At 45.0% G+C, this 26660-nt stretch overlaps 1 protein-coding gene across 1 annotated transcript; it reads right to left on the bottom strand.

Annotated features, from left to right (window-relative positions):
* Nucleotides 1-1565: 1565 nt before the first annotated feature.
* Nucleotides 1566-23888, bottom strand: galnt11 (UDP-N-acetyl-alpha-D-galactosamine:polypeptide N-acetylgalactosaminyltransferase 11 (GalNAc-T11)). Its single transcript, XM_085171728.1, has 12 exons — nt 23522-23888; nt 20282-20538; nt 19890-20013; nt 19436-19602; nt 19230-19355; nt 17850-18099; nt 17657-17774; nt 17359-17511; nt 17067-17282; nt 16875-16979; nt 16352-16489; nt 1566-16270 (listed from the first exon to the last, which is right to left on the bottom strand). The coding sequence occupies exons 2-12, from the start codon at nt 20502-20504 to the stop codon at nt 16136-16138; spliced, it is 1755 nt and encodes a 584-aa protein (XP_085027854.1). The 5' UTR covers nt 20505-20538; nt 23522-23888; the 3' UTR covers nt 1566-16135.
* Between the last annotated feature and the right edge of the window lie 2772 nt (nt 23889-26660).

The following is a 26660-nucleotide window of genomic DNA, read 5'->3' as shown; positions in this document are numbered from 1 at the left end:
ATCATCCGCACCATCATCATCCGCACCATCATCATCATCATCACCATCATCATCGTCACCATCATCATCGTCACCATCACTATCATCATCGTCACCATCATCATCACCATCATCATCGTCACCATCGTCATCATCACCATCATCATCGTCTCCATCATCATCGTCACCATCATCATCGTCACCATCACTATCATCATCGTCACCATCATCATCACCATCATCATCGTCACCATCGTCATCATCACCATCATCATCGTCTCCATCATCGTCGTCACCATCGTCATCATCACCATCATCATCGTCACCATCTCTTCGTCACCATCACCATCATCATCACCACCGTCACCTTCACTTAGTCACCATCATCATCATCGAGGTGAGCAGGTGTTCTCTGGGTGCAGAACAGGATCATGTGTTTGATGAGCTCTCATATGATGGACAGAAATCGTTTGAGGACGTGTGCAGTCATGTGACAGCAGCACTTTACTCTTGCTCTCACATCAATAGAAGCCTGAGATGTTTTCAGTGTCACTCACTAGTCTGCATCGATCAGCTGAGCGTGTGCCGACGGCCCCTGAATGCCACGAGGAAACCAGAATTATCCACTGATGAAAACACTAGTGGATCGTATCGAGCTGCATCGAGAGCAGCAACAAACACAGGACGTGCAGAAGCAGACACGCCTTTCAACATAAAACAACTGCCAAGTGTGTGTGTGTGTAGCATGTTTACATATCTTTGTGGGAACCACAGTCACTCACATGGGACCAAAGAGTGTGAAGATATTTTTCAGACTCGAAATGTGGTTTTAGTGTCAGGGTTACAGTTATGTTATGTTTAGACAGACTGACGGTTAGGCTTTCATTTTAGATAGTTGCATTATGGTAGATGTCCCCACAATGATATGAAAACAGAATTGTGTGTGTGTGCGTGTCGGACAGTAAAGTGTTAACGTGTTGCAGTGAGTTCTGGGATATCGGATGGCTTTACTGACACTCGGGCTGAAACTGGAGCTGAAATTTGAACCATAATTCAGTTTAAAGGTGGAGAAGGAGCTGGAGGTGAGAGCAGCAGGGACAGAGATCTGAGCCTCCTCTTCACTGAAGGAGCAGCTGCACAGAGCGTGCTGAGGCCCACGTTCCTCCTACGTGGAAGCTTCTGGAAATGTTTAAAGCTGCTGATCCTCAGTCAGCAGTCTGTGACATCATCAAGTCATCAGCACATTTAAAAACAACACCGGGCGACCAAGAGCGGCAAAACAACGAGGCAAAGGAAAGAAAAGCAGCAAAGCTCAGATGTGTCTGTGTGTGTGTGTGTGTGACCAGAGTTTGAACCCATAACTTCACCATCATCTTTTTAAACATCTCACAAGAAGTTCATCTGACAGTCACACACAGACACACAGACACAGACACACACACACACACACACACACACACACGGGTAATGATCTGTTAGATCGCTCCGTCCATGCCCTGTATTGATCGTAGTATTGATCGGTCCAGGCGGCTGATCGTCTCTGTCCACAAACGCGCTCCACTTACAGCTGATTACCTCACACACACACACACACACACACACACACACACACACACACACACACACACACACACACACACACACACACACACACAGAAACGTGCTTACTGCTCTTCTGGGGGCCTCACATACACTTGTGTTCATATCCTGAGGAATTAAACTTGTCACCATTTTCATTCATTGGACTGGTTTCAGTGGACTCTCACATGCTTCCAGAGACAAACCAGCAGCTGCAGGTAGTCCTGCAGGCCTCTCCATCACTGAGAAAAATCTCTGTTCCACCAGGTGCTGGAGAACGAGCGAGAACCTCAGCAGGTGTTTGTGAGAACACGGATCAGAAATATCAGGAGTACCAACGCTGCTCTGCAGCTTCAATTCAATTCAATTCAATTTTATTTATATAGCGCCAAATCACAACAAAAGTCGCCTCAAGGCGCTTCATAGATACAGAGAAAAACCCAACAATCATATGACCCCCTATGAGCAAGCACTTTGGCGACAGTGGGAAGGAAAAACTCCCTTTTAACAGGAAGAAACCTCCAGCAGAACCAGGCTCAGGGAGGGGTGGCCATCTGCTGTGATTGGTTGGGGTGAGAGAAGGAAGACAGGATAAAGACCTGCTGTGGAAGAGAGACAGAGGTTAATAACAGATATGATTCAACACAGAGAGGTCTATTAACACATAGTGAGTGAGAAAGGTGACTGGAAAGGAAAAACTCAATGCATCATGGGAATCCCCGGCAGCCTACATCTATTGCAGCATAACTAAGGGAGGATTCAGGGTCACCTGGTCCAGCCCTAACTATATGCTTTAGCAAAAAGGAAGGTTTTAAGCCTAATCTTAAAAGTAGAGATAGTGTCTGTCTCCTGAATCCAAACTGGAAGCTGGTTCCACAGAAGAGGGGCCTGAAAACTGAAGGCTCTCCCTCCCATTCTACTTTTAAATACTCTAGGAACAACAAGTAGGCCTGCAGAGCGAGAGCGAAGTGCTCTAATAGGGTGATATGGTACTACAAGGTCATTAAGATAAGATGGGGCCTGATTATTTAAGACCTTGTATGTGAGGAGCAGGATTTTGAATTCAATTCTGGATTTAACAGGAAGCCAATGAAGGGAAGCCAAAACAGGAGAAATCTGCTCTCTTTCTAGTCCCTGTCAGTACTCTTGCTGCAGCATTTTGGATTAGCTGAAGGCTTTCAGTGAGTTTTTAGGACTTCCTGATAATAATGAATTACAGTCGTCCAGCCTGGAAGTAATAAATGCATGAACTAGTTTTTCAGCGTCACTCTGAGACAGGATATTTCTAATTTTAGAGATGTTGCACAAATGGAAGAACGCAGTCTTACATATTTGTTTAATATGTGCGTTGAAGGACATATTCTGGTCAAAAATGACTCCAAGATTCCTCACAGTGTTACTGGAGGCCAAGGTAATGCCATCCAGAGTAAGAATCTGGTTAGATACCATATTTCTAAGCTTTTCAGCACCGAGTACAATGACCTCAGTTTTATCTGAGTTAAGAAGCAGAAAGTTAGTGGCCATCCAAGTCTTTATGTCTTTAAGACATTCCTGCAGTTTGACTAATTGGTGTGTGTTATCTGGCTTCATGGACAGATAGAGCTGGGTGTCATCTGCATAGCAGTGAAAATGTATGCTATGTCTTCTAATGATGCTGCCTAGGGGAAGCATGTATAATGTAAACAGAATTGGTCCTAGCACTGAACCCTGTGGAACTCCATAATTAACCTCAGTGTGTGAAGAGGACTCTCCATTTACATGCACAAACTGGAGTCTATTAGATAGATATGATACAAACCACTGCAGTGCAATACCTGTAATACCTACAGCATGTTCTAATCGCTCTAATAGAATATTATGGTCAACAGTATTGAACGCTGCACTGAGGTTTAGCAGGACAAGCACAGAGATGAGTCCACTGTCAGAGGCCATAAGAAGATCATTTGTAACCTTCAATAAAGCTGTTTCTGTGCTGTGATGAACTCTGAAACCTGACTGAAACTCTTCAAATAAACCATTCCTCTGCAGATGATCTGTTAGCTGTTTGACAACTACTCTTTCAAGGATTTTTGATATGAAAGGAAGGTTGGAGATTGGCCTATAATTAGCTAAGACTGCTGGGTCTAGAGATGCTTTTTGAGTAAAGGTTTAACTGCAGCCACCTTGAAGGCCTGTGGTACATAGCCGATTATTAGAGATAGGTTGATCATATATAAGATCGAAGAATTAATCAATGGCAGGACTTCTTTGAGCAGTTTTGTAGGAATGGGGTCTAAAAGACACGTTGATGGTTTGGAGGAAGTAATTATTGAAGTTAACTCAGAAAGATCGATTGGAGAAAAAGAGTCTAACTTAACATCAATGGAACTAAGAGTAGCTGTAGATAATATTACATCTGTGGGATGATTATTGGTAATTTTTTCTCTAATGATAAAAATTTTATTTGTGAAGAAGTTCATGAAGTCATCACTAGTTAACGTTAAAGGGATGGTTGGCTCAAAAGAGCTCTGACTTTTTGTCAGCCTGGCTACAGTGCTGAAGAGAAACCTGGGGTTGTTCTTATTTTCTTCAATCAGTGATGAGTAGTAAGCTGTTCTGGCTTTGCGGAGGGCTTTCTTATAAAGCAACAAACTATTTCTCCAGGCTAAATGATGATCCTCTAAATTTGTGACACGCCATTTCCTCTCCAGATTACGAGTCATCTGCTTTAGGGTACGTGTTTGAGAATTATACCACGGGGTCAGGTACTTCTGATTAGAGACCTTAGTTTTCACTGGAGCTACAGTATCCAGAGTCGTACGTAGTGAGGAGGTGAAATTATTAACAAGATAATCGACCTCTGTTGGGGTAGCGTTCAGATAGCTGCTCTGCTCTGTGTTGGTACAGGGCATTGACGATGATAACAGTGGCTGGATTATATTCTTAAACTTAGTTACAGCGCTTTCAGAAAGACATCTACTTTGATAAAGTCCACTCTCCACTGCTGCGTAATCAATTATTGTAAATGTAAATGTTATCAAGAAATGATCAGACAGGAGAGGGTTTTCAGGAAACTGTTAAATGTTCAGTTTCTATGCCATATGTTAAAACAAGATCTAGAGTGTGATTAAAGTGGTGGGTGGGTTCTTTTACATTTTGAGAGAAACCAATTGAGTCTAACAACAGATTAAATGCCATGTTGAGGCTGTCATTTTTAGCATCAACATGGATGTTAAAATCACCCACAATAATTATTTTATCTGAGCTCAGAACTAAATCAGATATAAAGTCTGAGAAATCAGACAGAAACTCTGTGTAAGGCCCAGGTGGACGATAGATGATAACAAGTAAGACTGGTTTCTGAGTTTCACACTGAGAAATAACTGATGCTTTTAACATGGTAGGACCAAAACAGAAAAAATGTTTAGCAGTTTCTAATAAAGGCTGATCACTCACAGCTGCTCAGAACTTTCTGAGATCCTTTTGACTTTGTGAGAACCTGTGACTAAAGCTAACTCTGGAAACACCACCTGCGCAGGTGTTTGTCTACCAGCTACACCTGTTAGCTTCCTCACGGGGTGGTCTGAGCTCCAGTACTGATGTCCTCCGAGCTCCACGCCAGCCGACTAAACTGATCACAAAGCTCATGTTTCTGTGAAGCACTACTTTGCTCTTTATTATCAATATACACACACATACTTGTATTTGTGTCTCTGTGAGCACCCTCAGTGTCTTAATGCCTCCTCCTCGGGGCTGAGGGACGAATCCAGCGCTGAATCACCAAACCTGCAGTTCCTCTAATGTCCACTGGAGGCTTTATTTAAACAGTGCATCTTCCTGTTGGTCCTCACAGTGGAACAAAAACAAACCGTTGCAGGTTAATGTGCCATCACACAGTCTGGCCAGCATCGTCTGATTGGACGCTTCCATTGAATCAACCTCATAAATCTCAATTTAGAAATTTAGAGAAACTTTATTGATCTGCTACTCTGTGGCTAAACAGTGTGTGATCGACAGATAGCCCTGTGTGTGTGTGTGTGTGTGTTTGTGTGTGTGTGTGTGCGCGTGTTTGTGTGTGCGTGTTTGTGTGTGTGCGTGCATGTTTGTGTGTGATTGATGGTTTCCAGCATTTCAGCCCCCAAATAATTTGCTTTCTTTTCTCATCAATACTCACACACACACGCACGCGCGCGCGCGCACACACACACGCACACACACACGCACACACACACACACTCTGTTTTCCCTGCTCAGCTGATCCACTCTGCAGTGCTTTGACTCCTGGATCCGGCTAAAGGACAACGGGAAACTGCTGAAGGATTCCTGGATGTTCTTCAAGGAGCGCGGCCCTGTTGGAAGCTCCTCCTTTAAAGGTCTACAGCTTAATAACAGACCAACAACACTTAAAGGCTGATAATTTCATCAGGTTTCCTGCACAGGTGTGGTTCCATACCCCCGAGCGACTCGTGCAAACTACTGAAGAACCCAAAAGCTCACATATGACCAGAAAGCATGTGGAAGCAGCCGGCCCCCCGCACATAGGAATCCTTCTGGCCTCACTGTAAACAAACTGTAAATTTCCAGGTTGTTTTATTTTATTTCTATTTATATAATGTACATAACTCACCCACTTGCTGGACATAATGTCCTCCTTGTATATACTCATTCACTGTATATAAAGTTCAGAACCATGGTAACAGGGTTCTGGCTGATCGGAGCTGGCTTGGCCCTGACTTATCGAAGAATTAAGAAAGTGGAACCGGCTGTTCAAACCCCCACAAGGCTGCCCGCTGGGAACGATGGGAGAGGCGTGAGTTTCTCAAAATGGGCTCATTGAGTCAGCACCAGTGTTGGTCAAGTTACTTGAAAAAAGTAATCAGTAACTAATTACTGATTACTTCCCCAAAAAAGTAATCCCGTTACTTTACTGATTACTTATTTTCAAAAGTAATTAATTACTTAGTTACTTAGTTACTTTTTAAAAACACGATTTACAACCTGAATAGGTGATAAAGTGATAGATCTTTCAGCCCAATTCTACTTTTTCTACATAATCATCATACAAAATGTAATCAAATGGAAAAGTCTCTTTTTAAAACTTGTTTTATTAGTTTTAATCTTTTAACTTTATGCATCAAGCAAACATTTAATTATCTGCAACATTCTCTGACTTGAAGAAATTAGTTTAACATTTAAACCTATTTTCTGCACATTCCAGCTCATAAAATAAAATATTTTGTGTGTTTACACTCAGTCTTTCAAATAGATGCAAGTAAAACACAGCAGAAAATAAATAAAGTCAAAGACTAGCGGTCCTGTTGCTCTATTTTCACCTGTAAAGCAGGAGTGGGGTAGGCGGAGGGTTACCCTGGTGCAGGTGTGCAGCGGTCAGTGGAAGAATCCGCGAGTTTCTCTGTGAGTTTCCCATTACGTCGTAGCTACTCGGTGCTTGTTTGGAAGTTTAGGGTTTTTTCACTGTAAAAAGAAGTTTTCTTCCCACGCACAACGGACACTAATGTTTTTGTCACTTTTTATGGAATCAAACTCAAAGTAAGGTCAGTACTTCCACACTTTAAACGCTGCACGCTCATACTCTCTCTGCACTCGATATATGATCCATTGTTGATCTGCACACAGCTGTTGTCACGAACGTCGCACTCGCTTACGTCACTGTCATGAGACATTCTCTCAAAAAAATCACGGTTTTAGTAACGCAGTAACGCAGCGTTCCTACGGGAAAGTAACGGTAATCTAATTACCGTTTTTGCAATAGTAATCCCTTACTTTACTCGTTACTTGAAAAAAGTAATCAGATTATAGTAACGTTACAAGTAACGCGTTACTGCCCATCTCTGGTCAGCACAGATAAGATCTTGGAGAGGCTACGGCTGCTGTGAATACTCAGAATAAGATCTCTGACTGCAGACTGGATACATCTCAGAAGGGCTAGCCCGGAATAACATCTCTGGGTGCAAAATTGGCATCTCGGGGAGGCACACTCCCGTGAGTTCTCAGAAATCGGCTCCTTGAGCACAAGAAATGACAACATCACAGAACGCAAGTATGGCGAAGCTCGCGGCTCTCCAACGGGAGATTGAGAGACCAGTGTTGGACTGTAGAACTGCTTTGAAATTCATATGAGCTGTTCGCACTAAAGTAAAAACACCATCACTTATGCGGATACCCCTTTGGCGCCAGCTGCAAGGCCGGAGCTGAACAACAACACCCTGATAACGACTGTGTTGAGTCTGTTCTTCCCATTCCCTACAAGGCCACCTGGGTTGGCTGGAAGACTGTTTACTGAATTATGGACACACACACACATATACTGATACTGATAAGCACTCACCGACTCATCACCCTCCCTACCCCGGATCCAACGCCACCTCCAACGCTTACCTCCCCTCTGATGTGGACATCGGGTCAGTTGGAGGCGCAGTCGAAAGATTGCAGCGGTCCCAGATCAGATGTACACACTGGAACTCTTTCCCATGTTGCTGTCTGTGTTTATTGTGCTGTGGTGTGTTGATATCTGTGCATTCCTGTATTATCCTTCTGTGTTACACATTTCATTGTTTTTTTCCTCGCTACCTAGCCTGACCTGTCTCCCCAATGTGATGTTCGTGTATCGTATGTACGGTCGGCAAGGTCTGTCATCTCTTTAGGACTTTACATTACTTCAGTTACACCAACATCTCTGATACATCAGCACTAAGGGAACACTGAATGACCTGCTGGTTTTTGTCCATAAAACTACTCGTCTAAGATTACCACAAAAGATCTCTCAGCAACATTTTAGGCACAATCGCCCCGATCAACTCAGTGAGCTGGGATTTTTTATTCTAAACATGAACTGTTACAGCAACAGACATGGACACAACAACTCAATGTCCACTATGTGAAGCAGCCAAACACATGCCTGCTCCTCTCACTAACTGAGATCAACTGCTGGCATGTTGGTTTTACATCTGTCCAGTCTCTCCTGGTGGACCGTAGCCATCTTTGTAGTCTTCTGAGAGCACTGAAGCTTCTTTCAGCCTCAGTACCTGCGTTTTATTCTCAGATTACAATTTTTATTCTGTGCTTGATGTGCCTCACCTTTGGCCCTGGCTCCTCCCCTCTGACTGCACTAGGACATATTGCCACCTGATAAAATAACACATTGATTCGTGCCATATAAAAAGTGAGACATGTCAATTCAGATTCTTTGTCAAATAAACACTAATGAATCAATTTACATCAGCAGGTTGACAACTGTCATGATAATAGACACTAGTTAATCTACAGCACCAAATCATCAGTCAGTGACCTGTGACCTGTGACCTGTTCACCTCTGAGCTACAACATGGCAGAGCTGCCTCTGTCAGCTGATCAATAACAGTGAGACATTCACATACATGCAGTCACACATGTGCTTCAAATACAGTCATGAACCAACATCATCCAGTTTCACCTGTGATCTTGTGTCACCATCACTCTGAGCTCTGTGTTGGTTCTTCTGTCACAAACAGGACAATAAGAATAAAATGTGCTGCTTCAGTGTTTCTATCAGTGCAGATCTTGACTCGTCAGTAATGTTTGTAGGCTGAGTGCATTTTTAAAACAAGTTGTGCAAACTGCACTACAAGGTGGATATTTGCAAAATCATGACTACCTGATATTTTGTCTCAAAATTAACCCTATGAATATGTCAGTGCTATTAGGATGAAATTATTGTGTCACCAACATTTTAACGTTAGACATATAATTCTAACAGCCTCTGTAAACTAATATCCTGCTGCTCGAGGCTCCGTTTTCTCTGACAGCTTCAATCAAAATGAGAAATGCTGCTCTGAGACTGAGAGAACTAATAGTGCTGCTGTTGTGCAGTTAGTTTCCCAAACACGTTATTCATGGTTACAGTTTTAGCCTGATGTGGGCCAAAGCCGAGCGCAGCCTGTAATGTTATTGTGACACATTATATGAGTGAACTTGACTTTAAGCGACTTGCAGGTTTCTTTGAAAAATACTTTCTTACATCAGCTTCTTCCTCTTTGCTGCCGTCCTCCTCTCCTCCTCGCAGGTTTGCTGCTGCTGAAACTAAACAGAGCTCCCTGAAAGGCTCAGCCAATCACATTGGCCATATTTGTCACATGACGCAGGACTCCAGTAGAGGACGTAATTTAACTCTTTCTGCACCGCTGGGTGAATGAGACGCTGACAGATCGTTTTTTTTCTTTCTATCGGTTGTTTTTCTTTACTCGAAGAGATCAAATTATTGGTGGGGACATGTCCCTTCCATCCATGCCAAATCTACGCCCTTGGGTGGGAGCAACATTATCGGCCTTGTGGATCAGTTTATTTAGTCTGTTGGCGTCTGTGACCCTCAACCTGCTGATGGAGCAGAAGGAGTGTTCACCCACGGCGCCAAACAGGCTAGGACTGCCACTGGGTTCAAGATTAAAGTAAATAAAACTTCAAAACCTCACAGACCTCATGAAAAAATGGTGGTGTGGTTTACAGTAAGTTCAGGGTCCCTGGAGACTCAGTGGGCGGAGCTTGGATAAAAGGCCATGCGTCAGGAGAGACACACCTTTGCCTTTGAAGGAGGTTGATTCACCACAGCAGATGTGAAGACGGAGCGTCTCATGTAAGTGTTAATGCAGTGAGAGACCGAATGGTTACCCGGTGTTAGGTTAGGCAAGGGTGACCATATTTTGATTTCCAAAAAAGAGGACACTTGGCCCAGTGATGAAGAACTTTAATAAAACTGTTTGCTTAAAGAAAACGTTAACATATTTAAACGATGCCTTCTATGTGCTGTTAAAAAATGAAATAAAAAGTGTCATGCAGGCTTTTACAAGTCAACAAGTGCAAAAGAAGAGGACTGTTGGTCACCCTAGCTTAGGCACACACTGTGCCTGTCGGCTTCCTGGTGGAGCCGGCGTGCTCCTGTGTCGGGTGCAGCAGTAACGACCCCCTCAAGGACCACCCAGACCCTGCCTTTGCTTTAGGACGGGGGTGTCCAACTCCACGCCTCGAGGGCCGGTGTCCTGCAGGTTTTAGATCTCACCCTGGGTCAGCACACCTGAGTCACATGATTAGTTCATTCCCAGGCCTCTGGAGAACTTTCATTTAGCCATTTAAATCAGCTGGATGAGGGACACATCTAAAACCTGCAGGACACTGGCCCTCGAGGCCTGGAGGTCTGGAGTTGGACACCCCTGATTAAGACAATCATCTTGTCAGGCTGTTTGTCCAGCAGCACCTGAACACATCACTGGAAGCACTGTCTCTGCCCCTCCCTCCCATTCATTTGAATACATTGCACTACAGCTCCCTGGATCTACCCCCACCAATATATGTACTGTTTACAGCCACCTAAGCCAAACAAGGATTTTTTAAATGAATCACTCATTTCTCTGTACTTTCTCCTAGTCTGATAATTGTTGGTGACTTCAATATTCATATGGACAATGACAAAATCCCTCTTTCCAGAGATTTTACCTCCTGCCTGGAAAGTTTTGGGCTTCTACAGTACATAAAGTTTTCTACTCATCTAAAGGTCATATCTTGGTTTGGTCTGTTGTTGTGGTCTTAGCCCCACCCATTGTAAAGCCACATTGTTTCCCCAGTCTGATCATATGTTTATTTCTTTTAATGCAAACATAACCGCTTCCAAAACCTGTCTCTCATAATATCACTTTTAGGAAAATTAGTAATATCAACCCAGCTGTTTTTTCATCTGCCGTCCATGACCTCCCATCTATCCACAGCTCCTCAACCCCTCATGAACTTGTTTCTCATTATAATGTCGACCTTCATAACCTTCTTAACATATTTGCTCCCCTTAAACATCGGTCTCATTTTCCAGTTCAGCTCCATGGTTTACCTCCGACCTGCGTCACCTTAAAGCTAAAGGACGCCAACTCGAACGTCTGTTCAAGAAAACTGGACTTACTATTGTTATGGCTGTGGCCATAAGAACACTGTGTGGGCTGTTTTGTTCTGGATCTAAAACCTGTGACCCGCCGACGGTCGACTCTGAGGCGATGCGGTCTATTAGCCCATCAGTGACATCTCCACTGCCTTTGGGAGTTAACAAAGAGTTTGGCACAACACAGTGGGTTGTTTTTGTGGGTTGTTTTTCAGCTGCCAACTCCAGTGACCAGTATCCTGTGTTGATGCGTACCTGGTATCCGCCTACAGCTGGTGGTCTGGGCTGGAATGTGTTTCAGCAGGTTCTGGTGCCTCAACAGTACCGACACAAAGTTCTTAGTCTTGCCCATGACAGCTTTTCTGGACATTTAGGTATTAGAAAAACCTACCACCACATTCTGCGTCATTTCTTTTGGCCAGGATTAAAGAATGATGCTAAGTATTGTCGTTCTTGTCACACCTCTCAGATTAGCGGTAAGCCTAACCAAGTCCTTCCACCCGCTCCATTACACCCTATTCCAGTTTTAGGGGCACCTTTTGAACACATACTCATCGACTGCGTTGGTCCACTTCCTAAAACAAAATCGGGCCACCAGTACCTCTTGACTTTGATGTGCGTTGCTACACGTTTTCCCGAGGCGATTCCATTGCGCACCCTTAAGGTTAAACCAGTTGTTAAGGCGTTGGTGAACTTCTTTTCTACTTTCGGGTTACCAAGGGCTGTCCAAACTGACCAAGGCTCTAATTTCATGTCTAAGATTTTTGCTCAAGTTTTGCGATCACTTGGCATTAAACATCAGAAATCTAGTGCCTATCATCCGGAGTCGCAAGGTGCACTCGAGCAGTTTCATCAGACATTGAAATCTACGATGCGGAAATTTTGCCTTGAGTCTGGAAAGGAGTGGGCTGAGGGGTTATTTCAAAAATTCTTGAAAAAGTTGTCGCCTCCCAGCTTCATTTACATCTCAATAACCATAATCTCTATGAACAATTTCAATCTGGTTTCTGCCCCAATCACAGCACAGAAACTGCTCTGCTAAGGATTACCAATGACCTTCTGATGGCAGCTGATTCTGGTCTCCTATCCATCTTCATCCTTCTTGATCTTAGTGCGGCGTTTGATACCATTCTCACCATATCCTCCTGAACCAGTTAGCATCCATTGGCATTAGTCACACCCCCTTGCCTGGTTCACCTCCTATCTCTCAGACCACACTCAGTTTATCCAACTTAAACCCCAGTCTTCAAGTCTCTGTCCTGTTTTACCCTCCCCTCAGGTTAAGAGTTTGGGTGTCATACTTGACAGTACTCTTTCATTCCAGTCTCACATTAATTACATAACCCAGTCTGCTTACTTCCACTTACGTAATATTAACCGACTCCGCCCCTTCCTTCCTCCCCATGCTGCTGCCATCCTTGTCCATAGTCTTATTACGTCCCTTATTGATTACTACAGTTCCCTCTTATTTGGTCTCCCTAAAAGGTTCCTTCATAAACTCCAACTTCTCCAAAACTCTGCAGCTCGGGTCATAACTCTACTCTGTTAAGAGCTCATATTACAACAGTTCTTCAGCAGCTTCACTGGTTGCCCGTAGAAACCAGGATAAACTTTAAAATCTTACTTCTCACGTACAAGTGTATCCATAAATCTGCTCCTGCATATTTGTGTGACCTGCTCCATATCACCACTGTTTCCCTCTCAGATCATCATCTGCTGTTCATCTTACTGTCCCGTCCACTCATCTCATCACTGTGGGACACAGAGCCTTCAGTCGCTCCTCGGCTCTGCAACTCTACATAAGAAATATAGACTCTCTCCGTATTTAAGACACAGCTCAAAACACATTTGTTCAAACTGGCTTATTCGCTTTAGTGCTGATTTTAATCAGCTGTCACGCTCTGTTTTGTAATTTTAACTTATTTTATGCATTTTATGACCATTGCTCCTTTTATTAATTTTGTTCTTTGTAAAATGGTAAACGGCTTGTATTTGTAAGGTGACCTCAAATAAAGCGTATTATTATCATCACACATGAAAGCCTTGGAGAGGAGAATGGCGCGGTTTCTGTTCTGAAACTTAAAAGTTATGATGCTCATATTTTTTTGTAAACCCCGCCTTTGGATGTTTTCCTGCGAACTGCTCGGATTCAAACGACGCCTGTAACATTTCACAGCGGCGGTCCCCTCGCCGTGATGCACGGCGAGGGGACCTCCAGCTAAGTCTGACTTTGAGTTTCCCTTTGATGACTCGCACTGTTAGAGCTGCACGACGGTTTGGGCACAGACGCACGGAGGTTAGCCTTCATAGACTATGGGCACAGTAAACCGACACACGGGCCAGTGTTTAGGGTTAAAGATCGGAGAGCTGCAGTCAGCTGAGACTGACGGAGTCAGCTGATGATGACACGCGTCCCACTGAAGACGTCCAGATGAGCACAAGACTTTTTCAGGATCATTTAAGATACCTTTATTAGTCCCACGCGTGGGAAATCTGTTGTTAAGGCTGCCGACCATCGCCAGCGCCATCTTACCCTTCTGACCATACATACATTACACAAACATCACATGGGGAAGACAGGTCAGAGACGTATAACAATGCACAACATGAGGAAAGACAAGGAGACAAAAATAACTCCCCTGGACTGAGCTCCAACAGGGAGATCAGTTTGAGCTCAGCACATGAATCATCACATCTCACAACATAAAGACATGAGCTTCAAGGCGTTTGGAGGGGTGAGTGTGGGTCTGTGTCAGTGTACATGCGTGTGTGTGAGTGTTCAACCAAGAGAAAGTGTCCCTAAAGTCAACAGTCTTCAGTCGACGGTGGCCTTAAACGAGGAGGGAGAAAGTCACAACAGTCTTGTTATCTCAGGGAGAATCGTCAGCTTTAGCCTTGAGCATCCAACTGGCGCCACATGAAATGAAGATGGTAGCTGTTTTGGTTAGTGCGAACAAACTGGTTCCAGTTTTACAGTTGTCTAATGTCCGTCACTGGTCACAAGTCTGTCGTTGGAGAGCCGTGAGCCTCTCCACGATGTTATCCATCCACGCCGAGATGTTGTCAGTCGGTCTCAGTACTCACAGCAGCCCAAACATGCTGCACCTGATGAGCCCATTCTGAGAAGCCACAGCTCGCTCCATCTTTCCAATCAACAAAGCAGGCAGCCTTGTGGGGATTTGAACAGCTGTTTCCGCTTTCTTTATCCTTCAATAAGCCGGGGCCAGGCCAGGGCCGAGCCAGGGCCGGGGCCGAGCCAGGGCCGAGCCAGGGCCGATCAGCAAGAACCCTGTTATCATGGTTTCAAAAAGGTGTGTTCAATGTCTTGTCACGGGCTCTCCCAGGCTTCTCATCGAGGGTGTCAGTTGCATTCAGGGACCAGTTGATCAAATCCATGATTCTTTAGGTTTTTAGAGAACAAGTCTGAGAGACTCTCTTAGGGTTAGAGAATAAGACGATACAAAAGACACGAGAAGCCAAGCAGGAAAGATGAGGGAGAGGGAGAAAGTGCGACCGCCTCCGTCATGAGCCAAAAGCAGTTTGGTTGTCAATGGTGACCTCGCAGCCCGAGCTCACCATTGACAACACTGCAGCTGCCACGATGGGTGTAGCGCGGCGTTTACGCCATCGGCCATGTTGTGTGCATGCCTCCTCCCAGCTACTGCAGAACGAGCTGAGCCAGTGGGCCGTCTTCACTCATCCACACTAACCAATCACACCCTGCTGCTGTCTCACGTTTGGCCACTAGATGTCACTGAAACGCAGAGCGTGTGACTCTAGAGGGCGCTGTTGAGCAGTGGCAGGTTTACTAAAACAAACAGTAACATTTCAGTATATTTGTGTAAATATTAATCTGCACGGATATTTCTCCTGTAGCTGTAGATTTAAAACAGTCAAAATTTAAAGGTTCACATCCTCACTTTTCTTTCTACACATTTACAACGTTCTGACCTTCACAGTTAACGAAGGATAACGAGCGAGGCGCCTCTGTGACAGCATAGCGGCACTTCCTGTTCTGGGGGAACAACCGGCTCGAGGAAAAGTGGCTGTGGCGCCCACTGTGGATTACCCTGACGGTAAGTAAGCTCCGCCTTCCTTCCTATCATCGGTGGCATCAGAACTGATCTCACGTGCACGCTCGCACCAACTTCATCGAGGAAGCTCCTCATTAGAACTGCAGATATGGTTCTGGTGCATGAGCGGCGGGTCAGCATCATCAGGGCGAGGAGACACGAGAGCGACGCTCCGAGTCCTTCAGCGAGTGTTCGGTTTTACTCCAGCTCTCTGCAGCTAACGGCCCTCTGAAGCAAAACCTTTGGACTTACAGCAACCTTTGACCTGAGGAGGACGGGAAGTGCTGTCGCTGCTTTAGAAGCACTTCCTGTGTGAACACGATAAAAACAGGAAGCTTCTCTGAGGACGGAGATGCCTCAGAGGTCACATGATGAAGGCAGACCAAGTAAACATCAGATCACTGATCAGATTAAATCAGTCGCCAGACTCCAGGACTTTCCAGGTCCTTAAAAGGACCTTGAAGAAGTTCCAGGCGTGCCTGGGCATGGCGTCCGGCGTGGCGAAGTTCTTCTGCGACTGAAACATCAAACTTAAAATGAAAAACACGAAACATGAAATGAGCAGGTGAGAATCGGAGATCATTCCGTCCACGGCGCCGCGGCGTCCTCCTCAGGCCTCCAGCTGCCACTGCTGCGTCTGCGAGCCATCGCATATCGCCATGGAGACGTAACCTTTCTGTCCTATTGGCTGGGAGACAGCTGCGAGACACTGACCGACGGAGACCTGGTAGATCCGGTTGGACTTCTACAGGAAACACAGAAGGACACGTGACACTGACTCCTCCTCCTGATGACAGTAAACCCCGCCCACACTGCGAGGACTCACCCCCAGGCTCCACTGCTGCGACCCCCCCGAGCCGTGACACTTCATCAGCCTCGGGGGGTCAAAGGTCCTGACCTCTGACACGTCCAGACACAGCAGACCTGCCAGGATCAGCTGACCCTCCTCGTCGTACGCCCAGTCCTGCACACGTGAAGGGTTAAAGGTTAAAGGTCACAGTGAAGACAGACGCTGACTCGTTTATGAAGCCGTGACGTGCAGGTCGGGACAGTCGGCATCTTCAGGGGCGGAGCCCAGCAAAGACTCGGAGCCTGATTGGACAGAGGTGTGTGAGAAACAACCTTCAGCTGACCTCTGAGTCACAGAGGCTTTTCATTGGCTCGTCAATCACAGGTCGTTAGCCAATGACTGCGAGCCTTTGCTGTCACGTCTGCTTTGAAGATGTTACCATGGTTACATCTATACGTTTGTGCAAACGTGTACTTTAGCTCCGCCCGTGCCGCCACCAGGAATCACAAATCTCTGCGGTGATTCGGTAAACCGATGCTGCGTGTGGTCATGTGCTCACCTGCTCGGGGTCTCGGGGGTCACACGGTCGCAGAACGACGGCGCCGCCCTTCTGACTGACCCGGCCCTGGGCTACCAGACAGCGTCCGATGGCGAGGTTCCGTAGCTGGAAGATGGCGGACACAGAGGACGGAAACATGAAGGAAGGTCATGTGACAGGGGGCAGACGCGAACGTGTGGTGAGTTCAGGTACCCGTCCTCGCTGCAGGACTTTGGGCCGCTTCAGGCCCTTGTTGATGAACAGCGGCTGCTGCTTGTTGCCGTTGGCGGCGGTCTGCATCTCAGGGTAGACCGTGTCCAGGTACCAGTTGAACGAGTGGCACTGCAGCCGCTTCCTCAACGCCACGCGCTCGCCGATGTCGCCGTAACTCCGGTTGCGCAGCTCTGGACGCAAAGAGAGATACTGCTCCTGATTGGATGAGAGAGGCACAGGAAATGAGGTCACCGTGCATCCAGAGAGTGCGCACGTGTGTGTGTGCGTTTACCTTGTACCCGTCCATCCACACGTGCGCCAGCCGCAGGGAATTATGGGCCATGGTGTCATGGCCGCCCGGCGAGCCATAGGGCCGCCGTTTCCTGAAGATATGGCCAACCCTGGAGCACGGGATGATGAAGAGCTGACCGCCGCACATCCAGATCTGAGCGAGACAGCGAGAAGGTGTAGCAGCAGCTGCTCTCCCCACCACTTCCTCTCTATGCGCTAAGCTAACTGCTAACTGAGAGAAATGTGTGACTGCTCCTTTAACGACCCCTTCACTGACCGTCAGTAAAACAGACTCTCACCCTGAAGGAGATTTCCAGGTTCTCTCCCCCCCAGATGTCCATGCCGGCGTCGTATTGGCCGAGCTCGTTAAAGTACTTCCTGTTCATAGCGAACAGCCCGCCTGCCATGGTGGGGGACCTGAGGGGGAGCAGAGCAAGGGGGAGGAGTTAGAGGTCAGACCAAAACTGCACCACGAGGCTGTTAAAACATCACCTGATGGGTCCGGAAGCTCCCTCAGGCCCGCTGAGCTCGGAGGGGGGCACGGGGTCCCACTTGAAGTGCAGCCCCCAGTTGAAGCCGCCCCTGACGATGGGGGAGGGCGAGTAGGCGAGCGTGTCGGCGGAGATGATGTCGATGACGGGGCAGACGACAGTGCGGCGGTCCTTCTGGATGGGCGCCAGCAGCGGCTGCAGCCATGCCTGGTTCACCTCGCAGTGGCTGTCCAGGAACACGAGCACCTCACCTGGACGCGCACAGGTGAATCAGACTGATCTGATCAGAAGGCTCCGCCCACTCAGAGGCTTGTGAAGGCTGAACACTGAATTCAAAGCTTAACAGGTGAGACCGAACACTTCTGTCCACATGGTTACAGTGCTGTGCAAAAGTCTTGAGCCGCCTGTCACTTCCTTCCTGTATTTTTGAAGTGCTCTTGAGCAACAGCTCTCTGGCTTCTGGAGCTCTTTCTCATCTTTGGCTGCTTGCCCTTGTTCCGGAGCATCCTTCAGGAAGCTCGGCGAACTATTCCTGAGGGTCCAGAGAAGGATGACGCTCCGCCCCCAAACACTCGTTTTACACGTGTATGTGCAGACCCTGATCCTGACTGATTTACACGCACGTTTACACGTTTCAATAAATCGCCAGAGGTGGGAATCACCACACATCGATATTATTGCAATTTTTTAAAATATTTTGCGATATTCAGATTCTGTACATAAAGGTAAACTTTATCAATATTCATTTTCTCTAATATCAAAGTCTCACACTCAGTCTTTCTCTCATTTCAGTTTGATTGTTGACAAACTGAACGGTTTGTATTACAGTCTAGTCCAACTTAACTGAATCAACCATCTGGTACAATTATAGCTATTCTGAACTATGCAGTTTATGAAAACTATGCAGCCCCTTCAGCAACTGAAGAATTCGAAAGTAAATTAAAACAAAATATAATTTTACATTAAATAAAAAAGTTTTAAACTTAATTAAAATAAAACATGTCTTAAATTAAAATAAGTAAACTGTCATGTTTATTGCTGCCAAAAACAAGTTAAACACATTTGGACAGTGAAGGAATGTCAGGATTCTTGCTCAGAAAAAGGATCAACATGCTCTGAAGTCAGAGCACAAAAACCTTTTTGTAACAAAATATCGATTTCTGCTGTCCCTGTATCGATACATTATTAGAAACAAAATATCACCATGCTACACAGTATCCATTTTTCCCCACCCCCATAAATCGCTGTACATTTTTCTCTTTTAAAAATATGAGGGGAGACTTTTGCACAGACCTGTGCACATACAACACCAGACTCTGGCTTTCATACGGTTAATGGAGGAAGAGAGAACAGAGTAAGGAAAGAGGTGACGAGGACGCACCTGTAGCGTGTGAGGCTCCAATCATGCGTCCTCTGATGAGTCCTTCCCTCCTCTGGTTCCTCACTAGATGGACTTTTCCCTGAAACTCCGCCCTGACGTAGCGGTCCAGCTCGTCCTTCAGCTCCTCTGCGCACAAACAAAAATCCGCCATGAGCCACGGGCCAAGCCCCGCACCAATCGAATTGCAGCAACTGGCTCGCCATTACCCAGCTCGCTGTGGTCGTCCACCAGGATGATCTCGTGCAGCAGGTAGGCCGGCGTGCGGTCCAGCACGCTGTGCACGGTCCTGAGCAGGGCGGAGAGCGCCTCGTTGAAGAAACAGATTACGATGCTGGCAGAAGGTAGCGCCACAGGATACGACTTCTCCCGACACCTGAGAGAGAGAGGCATCATGGGTAAAGAACAGGGCTCGCCTACACGCCGACACGTGACGCCACAGCGAGCTGCAGGTACACGTGACTACAGTCGGCTTCAGGTGACGCCGCACACCTCAGAACAACCGCCGGGTCACCGCCGACACCTGCACGCTGCGACGGGGCGCTTCACGTTTTTATGGTCGTTGCACCTGAACGAGCTCACTCTACAGAAACCACAAAGTTTACTCAGATTCACTGGAAGACAGACACAAAGGCCCCAGTGTGCCCAGTATCAGCTTCTTACTGGGTGTCTCTGGTGTCGGGCAGCTGGCGGTGGAAGCCCAGCCTGTTGGAGATGAGGACATTGAAGGCGTGACGGTGGTAGCCGCTGTCCCGAACCTCTTGATCCGCCTCGTTGAAGATCATCCCTGCAGACGGACAGAGAGGCTGTTATACTTGTATAACTATGCGTGTGACAAATAAAGGACCTTCAACACACTGAGGTGTTAATCGTGACATCATCAGAGACTTGGCCCCGCCCCCATTTGCCAGTTATCCTTCATTTAGTCTGACAGACCTCTGGTTTACAAAGACTCTGAAAACATGTCATCACCGACTCGCTCTCAGGCCCCACCCCTTACTCCGCCCATCACTGCCGCCCTCCCAGCAGTACCTGAACGCACCACGGGCACTCACCCATCTCTGGTGAAAGCTCTACTCCATTACTTGGCAGCAGAGGCCGACGCCCCCCTCTACGATCGGCCACACCTCCAGTGATTGGCTGCCCGAGGTGCCTCATGGGAGTCCTGCCACGGTCAGGCTCCGCCCCCATGGAAAAATACAGGAAGAGCAGGAAGGACCAGGTGGCTGAGGTGACGAGGCAGCCATAACAGAAGTACCGCAGCGTGACAGTGGTCATGGCGGGCGAGCAAGCATGGCCTTACATTACACTGCTGTAGTGAGACAGAGAGAGAGAGTTCATCAGTCACAGGCTGTGTCCCGATCCAGCGACCGCATGCTTCGTAGTGTTTGGAGAACGATTACGTCACAGCGACGCGACGAAGGTCGTCCCAATTAGAGATGGCACGATACCACTTTTTTATGTCCGATACCGATATCATAAATTTGGATATCTGCCGATACCGATATGAATCCGATATAGTGTGTTTTTTAATCAATAAAACTGTTTTTTTAATATCTTGCTGCTTTTTGTATAAGTTCATACTCAAGTTAAAAAACAACAACAACACTAAAGCTATTCTGTTATACCTGTATGTAAAAAAAACAAAAAACACACTGCACCCAAAATATTTCATAGATCAGCAACACTGATCAATCTAATAAAGTTAAACCTGCTCCATCCTCCCTATTCTGGTATTTTAAAGAGTACTTAGCAGAAATATTAAGCAACCTAACTAATAGGGTTGCAAACTCCCAGCAAAAGAAAATAGGGAACCACCCTCTTCCTCATGATGCTTAATCAATGTAATCAACTTTAATTTGATGCAGGGTGAAAACAATTCACAGAAATAAATTATTTTTCAAGAATAATTAAATAGATTCAACATCTTTCTTCAACAGAATTGCAGACTGCACAGATGGTTCCCAAAGGAAAAAGTACTACTACTAAAAAGTACTAGGGTATATTAGACTTAACAGTTACTATATACAGTAATGGACTTCTATACATTTTACATCAGATTAAAACTTTGGGTGTAAGATTCAGATAATTATTAAATAATTAAAAGCTAGATATTTTAAATGAGAATAAGAAAGAAAAGTATGTCTTTGTGCCCCCTTTTGCCTGTTCATGCCCTATCGGCCCCCCTGGCTAAACTTTGCTAGATCCGCCCCTGCACAGTTACCAGCCAACTGCATAGAAAAAGATCCTGGTGTAGAAAGTAATATTAAATAAATTCTAACAACAGCTTATCAAGCTTAATAGTGCTGCTGTTGTTCAGCCGCGGGTTTCCTCTTTCTGGTGAGAAGTGGGCCAAAAACAAACAAGACGGACTCGCGACAGAAAAGCCGATCAGCTGATCATTAAGCAGTTTCACGATTGAAGTAGCAACAGGAGAGAGAGAGAGAGAGAGAGGCAGTTGCTCTATAAATCGGTTGTTAAGCTAAACGCGGGAATGCTTTACAAACATTCAGAGATGAACTTACACACTTGCTTTACTTCTCTCTGAGATAACTTCCTCGGAGATGAAATGTTTGCTAGCAGGCTACAAATACACACAGCCGCTCTATCACGTGACCACACTGCTCCGGCTCGCCATGTCGCCAAGTTTTGTGAGGTGCTTTTTTGATATTTAATGGATCGGATTACATTTTTTATTTCTCTCCGATATCCGATCCAGTAATTTAGGTCAGTATCGGACCGATACCGATACGTAATATCGGATCGGTCCATCTCTAGTCCCAATACAAAGTGTACTCCGGTCGACAAATGCACCCTTCATTTGCCCAAATTAGAAGTGTGGCCCGGTGTACACCTCGTGGCCCCACATATCCCACAATTCATAGCGCGGCGGTGGGTGTGGATATTTTGTTCTGAAAAAAACAGCGGATGGCTGAAGCGGAGCGGCCGAAGAGTTTAATATAGTACTTACATATAAGTACTGAATATGACGTCACTTATTTATGTGCAAATGTTTAATAACAAAGAACATTAAAACATGACTGTTGGCCACATGTCGGCAAAGTTATGTGACACTAGTGATGTTTGTACTTTCAGCGTTAACTTGCTTTTAAAGCCTCTACATATATATATAGTCGACTTTAATCTGACAGAGAATGTGATGATTTTGTGGATAATTAAAATCAGTCATATATCCACAAACACAACAAGCTGAAAGTCAGTGATGCTGCTCGCTTTGCAGTCCTGAATATCACGGCACAAGCAGGATTCACTGCACTGTTAATGTTAGCTATGTTATATTGCTGCCTCTGTTCGGTGGTGTCGAGCCAAACGGACTTTAACGTGTGTTTGAACGAGCTGACGGTTCACTCGTTAAGCTGAAAGAAAGATGCTTTAATCACAGCAGTCACATTGTAATGTCACATGATTTGTGTGGCATCTTATTGAACAACTGCTTGTTCTGTAAAAAGAAATGGTTATTAAAAAGGTAAATGCTGCAAATAACTTGTGCATATGATTTTAAAATTGACAATTTATATTTGCATTCAAAGTTATGAAATATGATCATTAAACATGTTTGTGGTTGTTACAGAAAAAATATCACTTTTTCTACTCTGATTTTATGTTTTCTGTCTGATTTTAGATCAGTTGTGTTAATACAGTCAGAATGAAAACATGACTGTAAATTCAGACACGTGAGGCTGTGCTGATGATACCAAGCGAGGCAAAGTAAACAGTTTTTAAAGGTGAAATGTAGAGGAAACATCAACAGTAGTTAAAATGTCCAATCATACCCTGGATCCCAGAGGGTTAAAAAAAATAATAAAATAAAAAATTTAAGTAACGCAATAGTTACTTTAAGTAATTAATTACTTTTAGAATCTTGTAACTCAGTTACTACCTCAGTTACCTTTTTGAAGAAGTAACTAGTAACTATAATTAATTACTTTTTCAAAGAAACTTGCCAACACTGGGGGTCAGAGGTCACAGCCTGAACCTCCAATCAGCTCTCAGGTCGACTGATCACAGGGTTAATCTATTTTCAATGAGTAACCTGGAACTGCTGCTGGCGTCAGCACACCTGAGGACAGGTGTCCTGTGTCGGCAGCTCAATCATTCACCTGAACTCGTGACACAGACAGAAGAGCAGCTCCGACCAGGGTACATTCAGAAATTCTCTGATTTAAGGGGCTCAAACACACACTCCTCCACACTCTGAAAGTTCGGCTTCAGCTCACCTGTTACTGCGCGCGCACACACACGCGCACAGTGAGAAGCAACTGATCCGAGCTCACCTGTCGTCATCCTCCTGCTTCACAGAGGCTCCATCTGTCCGTGCGGCTCTCTGGGCTTCAGCAGCAGGAGGTGCAGCGGCTCCCAACGCGAGCCACAGCAGCGCAGCGTCCGATAATGGAAGCCGCTCTCTTGGCCCCGCTAGCCGAGCACGGAGGCTGAGAGTAGCGTTAGCAGCTCGCTGTGATCCTGAAGTTCTCTCCGTGGATTTTACACGGCGTCCCGCGCGGTACACTCACCGGCACACTGAGCTGCTTGCTCGGCGGCACTCTGGCCGACGGTCAGCCTGCTGGTCAGTTAGCCGCTGAGGCTAAAGTGAGCCGCAGAGAAAACAGAGACACGTGACTTCCGCTCTGCTCCTTCACCATAAGACACACCGCTGCTAAAGAAAAGGCTGTGAACGCTTTCAAAGTAAAACAGGCTGTACGCAGCCTTAACGGTCCACAAGGGCCGCGTACTCAAACACCGCTAAGGCGAAATGGGATGGTTTCTCCGTCGCGTTCACAATCTTTTGTTCATTTGTTTGTTTTTATATGAGCTTTGTGTGATTTGATAAGCTTCTGAGGCTGAGACCACGGGACAGTAAAAACATGATTGTTGGGCTTCATTTCTGTACTGAACAGTTATTTAAGATTAGCTAGTAAATAACAATTAACTAATGTTGTTCACGAGACTAAAGTCATCTCACTGTGGTAATGTAAATATAATATGGGCAATATTATAGTTATTATATTAATCATTATTAGCTATTACAGCAGTGAACTTGAACCCTGTGTCAAACACTGAGCTTCAGTAAAGATTCAAATTGCAGTTATTTATATTTCCTATCACCTTAAATCTTCACTCAAAGACGAGTATCTTTGACAGTGTATATATAGATGTATTATATATAAGAGACAAATATTGTTTGTTTAATATGTTGGCATTACTAAATTTGGCTCAAATGTGTAAAAAGCAAATGTACGAGCTGTGATAACTGTGTCTGATAGAATGAAGAGTAGACTGATATATGAAATATTCCTTTATTGGGTGAGAAAATCAGACCATGTCATAACTGCTTTAAGTCACACAGAATAGATATCATTCTCCGTAAGATTGAGGTCAACTTTGAATGGAGTATATTTTAAAGTAAAGGCTTTAAAACCAAGTTGGTACTAACATCGCTAATGTTTGTAACTTTGTAACGTAATCGGCCTTAAAATGCGGCCTTTAAGGCTGCAGACCCTGAATTGTGACACAGCCAGAGCTGCGGGGTTTGTGCTGCTGAGGAAAAAGGAAATGAGTATTTAGCACTTTCAAAATAAAATGATTGATTGACAGGAACATTCAGCCCAGAGGACTCTGCTGGGGTAAAGCTGGAACCTCCACAGCATCTCCCTGCGCTACATTCAAAGCTCCCGGTGTGGCCGTGGCAGCTCATTTATCACGAGTGTAACTGACGTGTAACTGATGGCTGTGAGTCAGCTCCAATTGTTTCACTTGAACGCTTTCTTGGGACGCTACGCACGCCTGTACTCACAAGACAGCAGCCCATTGGTTCATTTCATTACTGACACATTGCTGACACTAGATTGTCCAATCAAATCTCTTAATGCAATTTAGTTATTCGTTATTTGAACGTTGACGTATGTATGATATTACTAAAGCTAATTTAAACAGAAGGAGAAAATTATAAATTTCACAGACAATACCAACTCTGAACAAAGAAAATATTTTCATGTCATACATTCATGTCTTTCCATTATAAAACTACAAGGGTGCTTTTGTTAGCCCTGCGGTTGGCTTGCCCACCGTGTACTACGACTCTCACTCTATGGCTGCTGTATGCAGAGTTAATTCCATCAAACGATTTACAAATGTGTGCAATGTGATCCAGAAACATAAAGTTGCCTCTACAAATGTGTACAATGCGTGTGTTACATTTGACACGCTTCCATTTATAAACACGTGAAAGAGTCGCCTGAGACCGAATGATCACGTGACATGCCCACGTGACTTTACGTTTCCGTGACTTTAATAATGAATGTTCCCTACCTGGAGCTTATCTTCAATATCATGTTTTTCCTCTTTTTATTGACACTGTGTTTTGTTTTGTTTTTTTCATTTTCTCATTTCAGATCAGTAAAGTACAGGGTGGGCCATTTATATGGATACACTGTAATAAAATGGGAATGGTTGGTGATATTAAAGTCCTGTTTGTGGCACATTAGTATATGTGGCAAACTCCTCAAGATGGGTGGTGACCATGGTGGCCATTTAGAAGTCAGCCATCTTGGATACAACTTTTGTTTTTTCAATAGGAAGAGGGTCATGTGACACATCAAACTTATTGGTAATGTCACAAGAAAAACAATGGTGTGCTTGGTTCCAACGTAACTTTATTCTTTCATGAGTTATTTACAAGTTTGTCTTTGTTCACAGCCATTGACATGTCAAAGAGGTTAACACGTGAGGAGCGGATCGAAATTGTGTTTCGTATGCTTTGAAACAATGAGCTGCATCACAATTTCATTGTAATCTTAACTTCAAAACACTAATTTATGCTGCTGAATATCATCATATTTTGCTTTTTTAGATTCCAGAGTCTGAGGCAAGTTCTAAAATGCTGTACTTTGACATCTTTCATAGGATTTCATTTATATGTAAAAGGCCAAATTGTAAACAGTTTTAACAGATTGAACTACTTAAACCCGAATGCAAAATGTGAAGCCATCACGTATGGATATAGTTTTTTTTCTCATCACAATGCTTATCCAGTTTATCACAAGCCAGTATTCTTTGTGTTATTGTTCTTTTCAACAGATGCAGCCTTCCAAAAACTTATAATCATGGTAACAGAGCTGATCAGAGAAGTCGGGACCTCCATGAGGAGATCAGAGCCTTCCGTTAATCCTGCAGCACTGAACCTGTTGATGCTGGGGTATTGCCTCTGGATTAGCCTTTTAACAACATAGATGAGATGAAGTGCAATGACCGGAGGCAAATAAAGTAATGGTCAATTCTTAAAGGTTATGGGAGTTTTGTAACCCAGAACTTTAGAAATTGTGAAATTTGGTTAAACTGCTTAAAAATGGCCTTCTTCTGTATGTTCTCCGATAAGCCAGGGCCAAGCCAGCTCTGATCAGCAAGAACCCTGTTATC

This window comes from Neolamprologus multifasciatus, chromosome 9, assembly GCF_963576455.1.
Source record: "Neolamprologus multifasciatus chromosome 9, fNeoMul1.2, whole genome shotgun sequence".
Lineage (NCBI taxonomy): Eukaryota > Metazoa > Chordata > Actinopteri > Cichliformes > Cichlidae > Neolamprologus > Neolamprologus multifasciatus.
This window is presented reverse-complemented; position numbering and strand designations above follow the sequence as displayed.